The sequence below is a fragment of the Lonchura striata genome, chromosome 2, assembly GCF_046129695.1.
Source record: "Lonchura striata isolate bLonStr1 chromosome 2, bLonStr1.mat, whole genome shotgun sequence".
NCBI classification, from domain to species: Eukaryota; Metazoa; Chordata; class Aves; order Passeriformes; family Estrildidae; genus Lonchura; species Lonchura striata.
Window position 1 is genome coordinate 112,589,750 of NC_134604.1, and position 14,064 is coordinate 112,603,813.

At 42.8% G+C, this 14,064-nt stretch overlaps 1 protein-coding gene across 1 annotated transcript in view; it reads right to left on the reverse strand.

Moving 5' to 3' along the window:
- The window catches only part of UMODL1 (uromodulin like 1), a 50,532-nt gene that overhangs the window by 4,270 nt on the left and 32,198 nt on the right, over nucleotides 1-14,064 (reverse strand). Inside the window, exons 15-20 of the mRNA XM_077790896.1 lie at nucleotides 9,777-9,990; nucleotides 6,703-7,160; nucleotides 5,767-5,909; nucleotides 3,970-4,206; nucleotides 2,943-3,102; nucleotides 264-351 (exon numbers count right to left, since the gene is read on the reverse strand). Of these exons, the coding sequence (XP_077647022.1) occupies nucleotides 264-351; nucleotides 2,943-3,102; nucleotides 3,970-4,206; nucleotides 5,767-5,909; nucleotides 6,703-7,160; nucleotides 9,777-9,990 (1,300 nt within the window). The remainder of the gene's footprint in view (nucleotides 1-263; nucleotides 352-2,942; nucleotides 3,103-3,969; nucleotides 4,207-5,766; nucleotides 5,910-6,702; nucleotides 7,161-9,776; nucleotides 9,991-14,064) is intronic.

Here is a 14,064-nt window from a genome sequence, read left to right on the forward strand (position 1 = left end):
TTGATTTTGTGGTTGCTGCACTTGCTACCCTGTGCAAGCAGCCACACAAAAGCACTTTATCTTCCTTTCTACATTCCCTTGACAACCTGAGAGTCCCTGCTCCGAGGAGGGCACATGCTTCTCCACGCTGCCATGTGGCTCCAGCAGGAATACCTGCTCCCAAGGAATATAGAGGGGCACAAAAACTCTGTGTGTCACAGGCCTGAAGAGGTTCCTTTGACAGCACAAAATAATCCTGGCATGATAGTCTGTTCTCAACTCACCAGCTGATTTACACAGGGGTCCCCAGGATGTTCTGTGCAGGGCGATGGTGTCTCCAGCCTTCAGCAGTCGAGCCCTTGCATGGCATCTCTGCAAAGATCAGTTCAAACTCCAACAAGTCATGTGGGTTACTAATTCAAAATACAAAGCCCTCTGATGAGCTTGTGAAAGCCCAGTGCTACTCTCACCATCGAGCTTTTGTTGTTTAATGTTATGCTCTGTTAAACTGAAATTAGCACCAAAAGGAAGTCCAAAAGAAATGGTATCGGGGAAAAATCAGTATAAAATTTGTAATTAGTCACACTGGAACACACTGCTGTGAACAGACATTTCACGCAGACAACCTTTTCATTAACTTTCTGTTTATTTTAGAGAAACCTTATGGGAGAATAAATTTATCACTAATGCCAAGGTTTTGAAAGCACTTTTGTTTGGATGTTTCTACTGCCCGTGGCAGGCACAGCAGATACTGCAACCAGCATCAACAAAAGCAGCAGCAGCTTTCAGACCCTGCTGAGCCATGTGTCATCCTGAAGCTACCCACAACTTCAGTGACAAGAGTACCACTAACCTGGGAACTGCAAGCCTGAAATCCCTGTCCTGTGGGATGCTGGGGATCAGTTGCTTTAGCTCTGTGTGAGCAGCCCTTGCACAGACATTTTCTGTGCACTTCCTTTTTTTTTTTTTTTTTTTTTTTTTTTTTTTTTTTTTTTTTTGCTGCCTTTTTGTTTAAGTCCCAGCCCAAAGGTCTCTGATGGGAACCAAAACATACTGGCATTATTCAAAGGGTACTGTGGCTCTCCTGGAAGGGCACAAAAAAACCCAGAGAAATGGCAGCATCATACCATGACCAGCAAAATCAGCAGGGTGTCTTACCACCTTGTTTACACCAGAATGTCCCATCAGTGTTACCAGTTTGGTTCCACTGGAAAACCTCTATAGTCCACTGCCAGCAAAAGTGTCTTCAGCTGGGTCAGCCCCCAGAAAAATACCCATGAGGTTATTTATGACTTTGGTCTGCTCTCAAGTAGCTTTCCCAGGCAGGTGGATCCATTAGAGAACACATTTATGTAGTTGCTCCCTGGCGGCAATGAATTTTTGGTTCCACATGGCCATGGAGCAGCCACATTCCACCAAACACCTGCATGGTGGTGGCACATCACCCCTCTTCCCATTCAAAGTAATTTTTCTCACTCATTTCTTTCTACTTTTCTCCTCAGTCAGTCCATTTTTTTCATCTCTTTACTTTAGAGCACCTTACTCTCTTCCACAGAGAAAACAAGGAGTAAATAGACTGAGTGAGAAGAAAGAACACAAAATGTTGAGTGTGTGGGTGAAGAGTTGAGCTAAACCTGCCCTGAAGCAAGTCACCATTCCCCAGAGTAACAGAGGGTCAGATCCCAGACCCAGGGCACTTTCCCAGGCATCTTACATTATTTACAAATAAATATCCTCTGTTCTTGCTCATCTTCCTTGATATTTGCACCTTCTGCAGCTCCTCCCCGCTTCTCTGTAAAAGCCATTGCTCACCCTGTGTAGATGTGCCTGGTGCTTGTCTTCCCCACATCACAATATAGCTTCAATTAAAGATATTGAAATCACTGACTTCTCACAGGGGTAAATTTTGCATAGGAGAAAGAACAATGCATCCTATATACATTTTATATTCATAATCAGCTGCAAAAACGGTTTCCCGTCCCTACTTTTTTTTTTTTTTTTTTTTTTTTTAATCTGGAGGAAACCTTATACTTTGAGAAAGGAAACAAGCATCTTCTGGTAGCCTTTTAAAATCCTTTAGGAAGAGATCATTTACTTTATAATGGGTTTAAACTGTTTTATTTAGAGCTAGAGGAAAATGTTAAACAATAGGGGAACACCAAACTGCTAATGAAAACATCCTTGATAGAAAAAGAGACAGGAAGGTTGGCAGAAGAAGAGGAGAATTCCCAAGTGTCTGCTGGTAAGAAAAAAAGCCATCAGTTAAACATATTTTTTCTTATTTCTATGGTAGCAACACATTTTTAGATAAAGCTGTGTACCACTTACTTGCAAGTAAAAAGAAATAATGCAATGCTTTGTAGCACAGACAATTAAAAACTGCAGTTCTTATCAGAACAAAGCTTGGATTATTGCTTTAAAAAGCAATCAGGCTTTAAAAAGCTATAATAAACTCTATTGAAGTCACTGCCCTAGAAACTTAATGACACTGAGCTTCCTTTTCCTGGCACCTAAACACTCAGCTGAAGAAGTAAATCTGTAGGGGATAAGAAAAAAAGAAAAAAAACCCAGAAAAACATATAAATTTATTCAAACATTCTTCTGACACTGCTAATCTGGGAGTTCCTATTTTGTGACACATCCATCTGAGCTGACACTTTTCTAACCAGTCTAATTTCATCACCTTTTAGTCATCCTTAAAATGAGTGGAAGGTCCAGCTCTCAGGTTCCCCAGCTCTGTGCAAACTCCGTGCCTTTTTCTAAGAGGATGAGCAACAGGAGGAAAAGCTGATACTTCTATACGGTTGTAGTGTTTCCCCACTCCTCTCTGCTTTCAACAGAGAATAAAGGAAACCTCAAAAGTAATTTTAAACCTTGTTTGGAAACATTACTTCTTCTATCCCATTGCAGGACTCCATATGGCACTGAGGGAGGGAAATAGTATATCGGAGAAAAACACTTACAGTCCTGCAGGTGCTTCCTGGTGACTCCATACAAATACGAATTCTGCAGTGTAAGTAAACCACAGAGTTGTTGACAAAGGAAAAAATTTTCATCTTAAACTGAGCTTTGCTCGAATTCCCATTTTCCAGCAGTGTGGTGTAAGTATTTGGGATGGGACAGCTGAAAAGGGAGACAAAAACCACACAGAGCAGCTAAGGCTAGAGAAGGCAGGTTTTGGTTATAGCACAGAACTTGGGTTTAAGGTTTTCCTTCCTTTAGGAAGTCACAGCCAGACCCTTCATGAAGCAGCTCTGGCAGTGCAGTGGTGATAAAGGGCTGTTTGCTGCTTTATTCTCACAGTAACCAAGTGGAACAGGAGCTGTGAGAAGTGGTTGGAGAGCTGGAGAAGGAGGAAAAGGGTAACAGAAAGAAGGATTTAAACTTGGCCTCACCAAACACAGATTTAAGAAACCATCAAACTTAAAGGATTTTGTTATTGAGCAAAATTATTATCCTGTATTTTAAGGTGAGCCTAAGAAATATGACATTGGTGTGAGATCAGGGATCCAGACAGGAACAAACCTCCTCTTTCACCAGAGGCTGCTCTAATATCACACGTGAGGAATTAAATAACCTATTTCTTTGTGGACAAGAGACATATAAGCTCTTGATAAAGCTGAAACCACAGAGAAACCTCAGAACGATAGAGCAGGAGATAAAGCACCCACTTCTCTAATGCTCTTTCACTACTGACTGCCAAAATCACCTTCAAGTGATTTCTTCAGGTTAAAAGCACAATTCCCTCTCAAAACTGTGAGGAAGACAACCAAACCCAAAAAATTTTCACATGGCCCTTTGAAATCCCTTTTCATATCTACCTTTCTTGTTCTAAGAAGGTGTAACCAGGCCAGATAGAAAGGGACCATGCATGTGAATGATGAGAAAAGTAATTTTAAAAAAGTCATTTAAAATACAACACATTATTAGTCAGTACCACTGTAACACCTAAGGTATGGCTCATGGTATTTGCAAATGGCATTGCTGTACCTGTTGCTGATAAAAACAAATGACAGGGGATCCATTGAATTATTGGTTGGAGTGGCCCAGCAGTCAGTGAGAACCACCTTGAGCTGGCTGTCTGCCCTCTGCATCCCCACTTCGATCAGCACATCCTCACTGGCAGAGACGCTGAAGTTTCTGGGGACAGGGGAGTTTCCAATAAACAACTGCATTTCTGTTCTGAAGTATCCAGATCCATGCAAATCCTCAAAGATGGTGTAAAGTCTGGAAAAACAATTATCCTTCTTTAAACACCACACATTTGACTGTAAGTTTCTGCAAGTTTTAAATCAGTGCCTGTATCCCCACATATTTAGACAGTGAAGGGTTATCTGCAGTCCAGGATGGCAGGACACTGTTCAAAAGGAAGGGTGAAAAAGCATGGAGTTTTCATCTGGGAAGGTAGAGAGAATAGAAACACAAGTGGGAAAATCCAAAGGGTGGGCTTAACATTTCATGGAGCAGAAGGGGAATAAGACTATGAGCCCTCTGAAAGCTCAAAAGAAGGACAGTAAAATCTTAGTGCTGAAGAGAAGAGAAAAAAAAAAAAAAAGAAAAAAAAGAGAGAGAAGGAAAATGTGAAGAGAAAGGCCTGAGAAAATTATAGAGCTCAAAGAAGAAAAGTGACCTGATAAAGACTTTGCTGGGGAATAGGAAGGAAGAAAGGAAAATACAATCTCTGGACAGGGCTAGGAAATAGAAACTGGATTTGGTGCCAATAGTTTAAGCAGGATGATAGGCAGGAGAGGAGGTGCACCTGTATGAAGGGAGGACACTCCTGATGAGAAAAAGGCTTGTGCTGTCACATTTTCTGTCAGCACAGCCCTGATTTTCTGTGAAGTGTGGCTCTGATTCCATCTTATTTGAAGGTGAAGTCTTCCACAACAAAAAAAGTACTTGTATGATGTATTGTTTGGTTTTTCAAGTTGACCAAATAAGGATTTGTGGGGGGTTAAAAACTGCCATTCTCAGAAGCCACATAGCAATCTGCAGGCCCACATCAGGTGGGAAGATACATGACTGATATGTCCCAAAAGCAGGAAAATGCTGTTTTGCTATAAGGGATTGCCCAGGAAGGCAATGAGGAGACAGGGATTCTGACTCCTGAACCAGCAGATCCCAAAGGTTTATTTCCACCTGTGGTTTAGCCAGGTGAAGGTCAGGCTTGTTAGATCTACTGGTACATTAGTTGAAGTAGGAGAGAAGCACACAGCAGGGATCTCCTTGATGCCTTGGACTGGCTACCTAGAACAGAGGCTGGACAGACTAAGAGAATAAAGTGGATATTTATTAAAGGCCTTTAACGCCTTGGGCCACGTGGGAGCGTGACAGAGGCTACAGACAAGATGGAAGAGAGTCATGAGCTTTTAAGGCAGATACAAGTTTGGTCTATTTGCATATCAGAGGTTAATTGTCCAGGTAATGAAGTCACATTCCCCTGGTTTGGTTTTCTTACTAACAATTCACTTTTGTTTACACTTTTCAGGCCTGAGGCTGTGATGATGACTTTGGTTCTCAGGTCTGGAAGGATTGTTTTGTCTGACCACACTGTGAGGAGAGCTTACAAACACTCTGTATGGAGTTCAGAGGTATACACTAATGCAGTACAGGATCTGAAAAATAGAAAAGCTAAAACTTAAGGCATCATTCAGAGCACAGGACTCCCAGGATGGCAGACTGCTCCCAGTGCTGCCACTGGATACAGCTCCAGCCCCTGGGGTTTTCCCAGTGCAGCAGCACTCAGCCACACAGCAAAATTTCAAAGCAGAGACAGCTGTTCCTCACCCTTCTGCAGTGTACCCAGAAGAAGTCAAGACATTGTTTTGAAACACACAGTGGATGGGACTGGCAACGTTCAAGTGGTGGATTATTCCCTGAGCAGAAACATCATTCCGAAGGGTGGTTCTCACCACAGTAGTGGTCATGTTCTGCAGCACAGAAAGGAGAAAATACATCAGTCTTTCCAGGGTTGTACCAGAGCTTTCCAGCTTCAGGTGCTTGGGTGTTCCCTGTTCTCCTGACAGCAAAAATCAAGCAGATTAAACCTCCAGGATCTTTGTTGCTGTATAGGGAGGCAAAGAAAATACACCCGTCTTCCTCCTATTCCTTTTTGTCACATCATAGAATCACAGAACAGCTTTGGCTGAAAGGGATCTGAAAAACCATTTAGCTCCAAACCACCTGCCATGGGCAAGGACACTTCCCACTAGACCAGGCTGCCCAGAGCCTCATCTAGCCTGGTCTTGAACACTTCCAGAGATGGGACAATGATCATTCCTCAGCAGTGGTGATTGCTCCATGAGGGAGCTTCTGTGTTTTGGTATGGTCTGACCATAGCTATTGGTTTGGGATCCAAAGAGAGCTGTCACACTTTGTCCCCAGTACTGGTAGCTATTGAAGTATTTGTCAGCATGAGATGATGAAATTACTTTTAAGAAAAGACAGCTGCAAAGAGAACCCAGAAGAGGCATGGGAAGTGACTCAGTTTGGACAGGCCCATGACTTTTGCTGCCTGACCTCAAAGATTCCCCTTCTCTTTGGTGCTTCCCATCACGCACTGAGGTAACTTTCCATCACAGGAAGGGGATTTCTTTCTCCAACAAAAGCTCAGCAACTAACAGATTGCACGCCTAGCTAAGGATCTGCCACTGCCTCTCCCCTCCTGAAAGAGAAATAAAGTGCTCCAGAGCTTGCTGGCATGCCCTTGATCAGAGGACTTACGGTCTCAACTTGGGTGCCACAGTCGCTCCAGCCCGCCTGCAGCACAACATGGGTGCCATTGCTGGTGCTCACGTTGCAGCCAGGCTCCCCCAGGAACAGGGAACTCTCTGGGATAGACTCCTGCTGCAAGAATCTCTTCTGGATGGCAAGGACAATCCTCTCACTCTCACAAAGCACACTCACAGCGTCTTTAATGGAAACCTCTTGGGTGGGTTTGACAAGGGGGGCTGGAGATGCTCGAGGAGGAACATCAGGAGTTGCCATGGGATCCGTGGTGAGAGGAGTCAGCACCATGCTGGAGAACGTGGTGTCCTCCAGAGCTTTGTGCTCAGCAGGAGAGAGGTCCAGTGAAGCAGGGGAGGAAACATGAGCTGAAGTTTGCAGAGATGCCACAGGTAAAATTGTGCTGTTCACAGGTTTCCTATCTGTCACTGTTGCCTTCTGGATGAAGGGAAGTGCTAAAGAATGCCAAAAAAAAGCTACTGTTGTAATTTACATGTTGAGATTTGTCTCATTAGGCAAAAGCAAACTCTTAAGAGGAAACCCACAGTTACTGGCAGGAAAACAGCTTCTTTTGTTCTTTTAACCTTCTCTACTTACTGCCAAAGCTGGGACTTTTTTTTAGAAAGGAGCCCGTGAGACACATAAAGTGCCCATCAGTAAAGCTGCAGTGCTTTTTTTCCTGGCAGCTGCAATAATTAATGTGCAACACATGTACATACAGCTTTTGGAACATCAGTGCTTGCACAATATTCCCCACTGGAAGTTGCTCAGCAAGTGCTTGTATGGTTTTTTTTTGCCTGGAGCTGTAGGAAACTGCCCAGTTCTGGCTGGGGACATAACCAGGAATTTGATAAAAAACCACAGGCCTCATTTGTGACTAGTTACTATTTAAAAGATGAGACCTTGAGTGCTTTGCAAAACTCATTTTGGGGGATGCGTGGGACAAACCTCATGTGGCAGCCCCATATTGCAGGTGTGCCCTGAGAGAGAGGAATAAATGTATCAGTGACAATCTGTAATGGTTCCAGGAAGGAAAAAGTGGGGGAAAAGGGAAGCACAGGTTCAGATCAATGTGTGTATCAAACACCCAACATCCAGCACAGGTCTGAGGTTACACCCTGAGTATTCACCCACCACTGACTGAGAGAGAATCAAGACAAATTCCATTTGTAGGGAAGCACAAACAATGTGTCTCATCACACAAAACTTCTCTTAAATCATTTTAGTGGCTAAAACAGAAAAATACCACCCATTTCCCAAGCAATATATAAAACCTGTACACATATATAAATCCTTATGGAACCGCCCAGCTTCCAGAAATGCCCCAAATGAAAAAGCCACTGATTTGCACAATAAAGGAAGGAAAATAAAAGTTGGAGCTGTTCCAGAGCTGGATTTCCCAAAGCTTATCATCACATTAATATCTTAGTTAAAACTGAATATATGTTGGTATCAATTGACAAACCATAATGACTTTAGTAAAAAATGTTCCTCATCACTGTGGTTGCAAAACCAAATATAAATTACTGAAGAAGCTTAGCAGAATTTAGGAAATTAAAGATCATACATCAGCTAACAAACAACCTGAGGAAAGAGGGAAGCCAGATGAATCAGCTCATAAAAAAATGTAGTTTGTAATATCAGCATTTTCTCCCTGCTGCCATACAGAGGTGAAGCCACATATCAAGTATTTTTTGTTACTTTCTCTGTTACCTCTTCTGTCCCCTCTAATACTGCTAATGAAAATCACTAAGAATCTTGACAATCCTGTCTAATTTTTGTGGCAAATATGAGAAACAGAACTGTTAAAAGAACCTTACAGCATTAAATATTAATACAGTACATTCCCACTCCTAAAGTGATCCACTGCCCAAGGGGATGTTTCTGACCCCAGGGGCCTCCTCAGTTTTTCCCCCATTTCCCAATTCTGAGAAGATGCTGAGTAAATGCCCAGCATGAATGAAGCAGAAGGCTTGTGGGACTGGTCCAGATTGAAGTCTAGTTGCTGTCTTAATATTTACCTGGCCAAAATTTTCATTTTTGAGAGGAAAAAACATGCTTTTACTTCTCTTTCTCTTTCCAAAGTCTAAACACTGGAGCCAATCAGACCATAGGTGGGACTCAGAAAGCAGCACCAGTCATCTGCTCTATGGGGACCTGTCCCTGAAACAAACCCTTTGTTTTAGCCCAAGTTTGAGGGAGGCAGGCACTCTGAAAAGCACTACCACAAGATAGGTGTGATCCTACTAATTACCAGGATATGTAACTTTCCAGATCCACAGCTGTGAGTGTAACAGGCAAAAAAAATATTATAGGGCAGAGAATAAATATGATTCTGAAGTAATTTTGAATGAGATTCTAATTGACTGCTTATAACAAACTTATTTGGATAAATGGATTGTGTCAGGGATACAGTATTTTATTTTTTTTTTTAAGAAGTGACTTGTGAAAGATAATTCAGCTGCTCTTAGTCAGGAGATTAATGGTTTTTGTTACTTCAATTACATATAAAAGAAAAGAAGTTGTACAATCAGCCATCATGTTGGGCTTGGCAAAGTGTGGGCTTTCACCTGAGCTCTAGACACAGAGGTGTGTGAGGAAAAAAACTCTCCTAGTGAAGAAGGACTCACATATTAATTTATTTATTGGGATTTCTATTTAAATTGGAAAATTATTAGGGAAAAACAAAGCATAATGTGTTTTTAAATTATTTTAAACAGTGCTAGTTATGGCTGTGTTCAAGGACTTATTTCCATTGGTAGCTTATAAACCCCTCAATCTATGATCTCTAACATCTCCTTACCTTTTTCTCTGTAAAACTGATTCTAGATATTGTCAAAAAGACCAGTTGGTTTTGTCCTTTTGGATCAGTGGTACCTCACTTCCTATGTCATCTGTGGGTGTTCTCTGAAAAACTTACTGGGTGGATAAGCAGAAGCAATATAAGGAGAGAAAAATGCTTTTCATCCATGTGTTTTACAGATATTTTCACCTCAGAAGACACAGGTTAATAATATCTTTTATCATCTGTCTGGTTCTGAAGAACTACTGGGACACAAGCTGCTCCTCACCCTGTATGGAGAGGCTGCTCCTGTTGATGGTGAAGTAGGAGCTGTTTCCCAAAGCCTCACAAAAAGTGGTGATGACATGGTGGACATCCACTTCTTCTGCAAGCAGCAAATTGAAACTTACCACTGTGCTCCCATTAGTAACACCCGTTACCAGCACTTGAATCAGACCAGCATCCATCTGCTGGAGCACCTCAAGGGGCAGAGATTTCTGCACCTGGAATAAAAACAAAATGCATGTGGGGATGGGCAGATGGAGCAATTACGTTTCAGGCTGTGTACACTGCTCAGAAATGAGTGTTGTGCTTCCTGCTCTGGAGGGAAGCAGCAGACAATTGACCTTTTGCTTTGTAACATTTTCAATCCAGAGCAGCTGAAGGATGTGGTGCACATTTAACCATGAATATTAAAGGAGCCAAGCGATTAAGACATCTCATCTGTCATTTGGCACAAGCCCTTGCCTCTGCTAACAGAAAGGGAGGGAGGAGACTGCAGGGAAGCTCCCATATGCTGCCTCTCAAAATGCCTCTGTGGATGGGAGCAACCCAAGGAATTCCAATCCAATCCAAGGAATTGCTGGTGGAAGTGGAGGTGCTCCTGACACTCACACTGCTCAGAGGGCTCTCTCAGCCCAGGAACATTACAACTTCGAGCAGGTGACCTTCAAGCTTTGTTTTACAGCTGATTTCTCACGAGAGCCAAGCAAATCTCACCTCTTTCTAAATGCCCAGACCAGGGTACTAAGGGGCCAGGTGGGGGCTACCACACTGTGGCCACCTCCAACTGCTTCTTCCTCTCTCTGATTTCTGCAGGGAATATCTGGAGCAGCAGGGCTGGATTTCAGCCATGAGCTTAAGGCACAGTTTATTTCAGTGTGTAATGCTTGGGGATGCCAGCAGTGATTCCCACCAGGAAGAGCCCAGGGAAGTGGCAAGCGTTGGGAGCCACCAGGAGAAGCCTTGTTTGCCTTGCACCCACGCTCAGAGCTGGTGCATTTAGTGCTGAATTCTCACAGCTTTTACACAGCCTTGTGCCCTGCCTGCTGTGCATTACCCAGCCCTGACTTGCTCACTGTCTGTTACCCAGCCCTGCAGATGGTCCCAGGGTTTGCAGGTGTCCTGCAGCCCTTTCCTGAGCCCTCAGAGCTGGTGTGCTTCTCGTGCTGGGTGCCAAGGCAACATGGCACAGAGCAAACCCCCCGTGTGCCCCTGGAAACAGCTGCCAGGTGCCTGCAAGTCCCACCCAGCAAACCTGAGAGTGCCCCACGGAGCACGCAGGCAGAGCTGGGGGGATGGAGACAGCTGGCTCCCCTCTAAAAGCCTGGGCAGAACATAAACTGTCCTTGTCAGACCCCAAATCTCCCATTTCACCAAGACAGGGCCTCTTGGGCTCTTTCTGCTCTCTCCTTCTGCTGTTTCACAAGCAGGTACTGAAAATTTGGAGGTCAGACTTAAGTTTTCAGCTTTCATGATTTTTGTCTGAACTTCTCAGTATTAAACACAGACACCAGTGACATCCTCTTAGCCCACCCTGATTTCATCCTCTTTCCCTATCTGAAAATTTTATTTATCAGTTCTTTTTCACAGAATCACAGAATCATTAAGGTTGGAAAATACCTCTAAGATAATCAAGTCCAACCTGTGACTAATCCCCACCTTGTCCCCAACCCAAAGCACGAGTGCCATGTCCAGGTCTTCCTTGGACACCTGCAGGGATGGGCACTCCAAACCCTCCTGGGCAGCCCCTGCCAAGGCTGAGCACCATTTCCATGGGGAAATTCCTACTGGTGTCCAACCTGAACCTTTCCTGGAGCAGCTCGAGGCCAATTCCTCTTGTCCTGTCCCTGTTCTCTGGGAGCAGAGCCTGACCCCCACATGGCTAAAGTGGGTTTTTTTTTTGTTTTTTTTTTTTGTTTGTTTGTTTGGTTGGTTGGTTTGTTTTGTTTCTGTCCTTATTTCTACTTTTCCTCCCAAAGCAGGACCCAGAGCTTGAATAGCATCAGGACACATTCACAGTATTTGTATTTAGCCACTAGGTGACACTACAAAACCTTTTATCCAAGAGACTCCAGGATTTCCCAACAGGTACCACACCCTGGGTTATCAAAACAAAGCTTCATGAAGCAGGGCTAGAAATAAAAATTTAAAAAAAAAAAAAAATTAGGGGGGGAGGGAAAAACTTTTTGGAAAGAAACAGTCAATATATAATACCCTTGAGTATGAGGAGTTTGTACAAGAGAAATTATCTTCTGGTCTGTCACTGTATCTGCAATTTCTGTAGCACACAAAGGAAACCTAAGCAGGGAATGCACTGACAGTCTGGAAACTGAGAATAAGTAAATAAAAGGTACAGTAATTTGAACAGAATATTGTTTGAGGGCTGTTTTTTTTTTTTCATTCAGAGAGGAAAAAAAACTTCTCCACTATGTGTGGTTTGGCTGCACCTTCAGAGAGAAGGTTCTAGAGCACACATCTGCCCAGCCACCATCACCAGCAGCTTCCAGAATGTGGAGGTGGATAAACTCAAATTAACAAAAGGGTGAAATTACACTGGAATAGTGAAAAATCCTGAATCCCTGTCTCTACACTCATTCCACATTCATATAACTTCAACTACAATAATTTTAGGTACATTCAGCTACACAAACACAGGCTGTATGCCTTCCACATAAGGGGGTAAGGCATTATTATTTATTAGTTTCACACCTTTTGTCACTCAGCTAAGTTTAAAACACCCAAAATCAAAAGAAGCTTTCCCCTTGGGAATTTATTGCACCTCAGTGAATGCATTTTCAACTCAAACCTTTTGCTTTCCCAACATTTTGTTGAGGACAAACCATGATAGCCTTCTTGGGGTGTTGTAAAACACAAGCTGAACAAACCCCAGGACTTAAATACATTTTTGCCTTTAGCTATGTTTTTTTAAGTTGCATTACAAGAAAGGTGGTGGAACTGGCCTGGACTATGACAGTGCAGGTTGTCACATCAAGTTTTGCCTCCTCATTATTTAGAGGATGATATTTCCATTTGCTGTGCTGCCAATTTAACCACATGGCACTTAAGTGCTGAGGCTTAAGAACATTATACACATTAGGATTTATAAACCCTCTGAATTGTAGATTATGACTCCAAAGAGGTTTAAAAAAATTCTCTGGCAAACTGTATTTAACTGGAACCTGAGACTGCTTTTAAAGCTCATAAAACTTTCCTCATTTACTTTAAAAGATCCATTTCTGGTCCTTATAACCTGAAAATAAAATATACAGATCTTTCTGGTCTCCTAAATTTTCTTTGGAGTCTAGAAATACAATATTTGTAATATTATTTACAGCAGCTATGCAATAGCCCATTTACAGTGGCTCAGAGGTGGAAGGAATCAACACTAACATATCTCTCCAGCTGATCCACAAAATCAGAGTGCTGGAAAAAGGATTTCCTTATAATCCCAAATGATCATTTTCTGCCTGAAAATTTGAGACCCAAGTAAAACTGACACAAAATTTCATTTTGTTCCTTTATGTAACCATTTTATATTTTTTCCTAAATATATTAGTATCCATGATTTTCTGGGCTAAGCTATCTGACTGAAGTAAATACATTTATTTCCATTCATATGTCCCTTGCAATACTGTGATGTTCTGAAACTGCCTCAGGCAGATCGTAGTGCTGAATGAGAGAGGTCAGTAGAGAATTACTCCCTTTTCACTTTGCTAATCACATCACTCTCGTTTTGTCACAGTTTTTCTGATGTGACAGCTTGGGGCCAAAACAGCTCTAGGAAAGCTGCGCTCTGCTAACAAACCCAGAAAGGTGCAAGCCAGTTGTGGCCAGTGGGAAACTGGTTTGATGTCCAAGAAGGATAAATGGGTCACCCTCTTCCCTCCCTGCAGTAGTCTGTGACCCCAGGCTGTGCCCCTGTGCCAGCTGTGTTCCAGTGGCACATGGTGACTCTGTCCTCAGTAAGTCTTGGGAGGCCTCTGCAGGATTTGAAAATCCATTAAATTGCCAGTGATGGATTTATCACCACACTTGTGAAAGCCTCTGAAAACACAGACAGTGCAGGGGAGCTGAGGGAATCAATAAAGCAGCCCAGCATAACCAGTGGATTTCCAGGCATGGGTGTGTTGGAGGGAGCACCAGAAGGAACAAACTTCTGATAAATTCACTGCAATATTAGATACTGTCAAAGGCAACACCCCAGAATGCTGAGAGGGTTAAAGGCACAGGAGATATCATGTTGTGCTTTGATATCTTGCACTCTAATTAGAAGTGAGGGCAGAGGTGACTTTTGA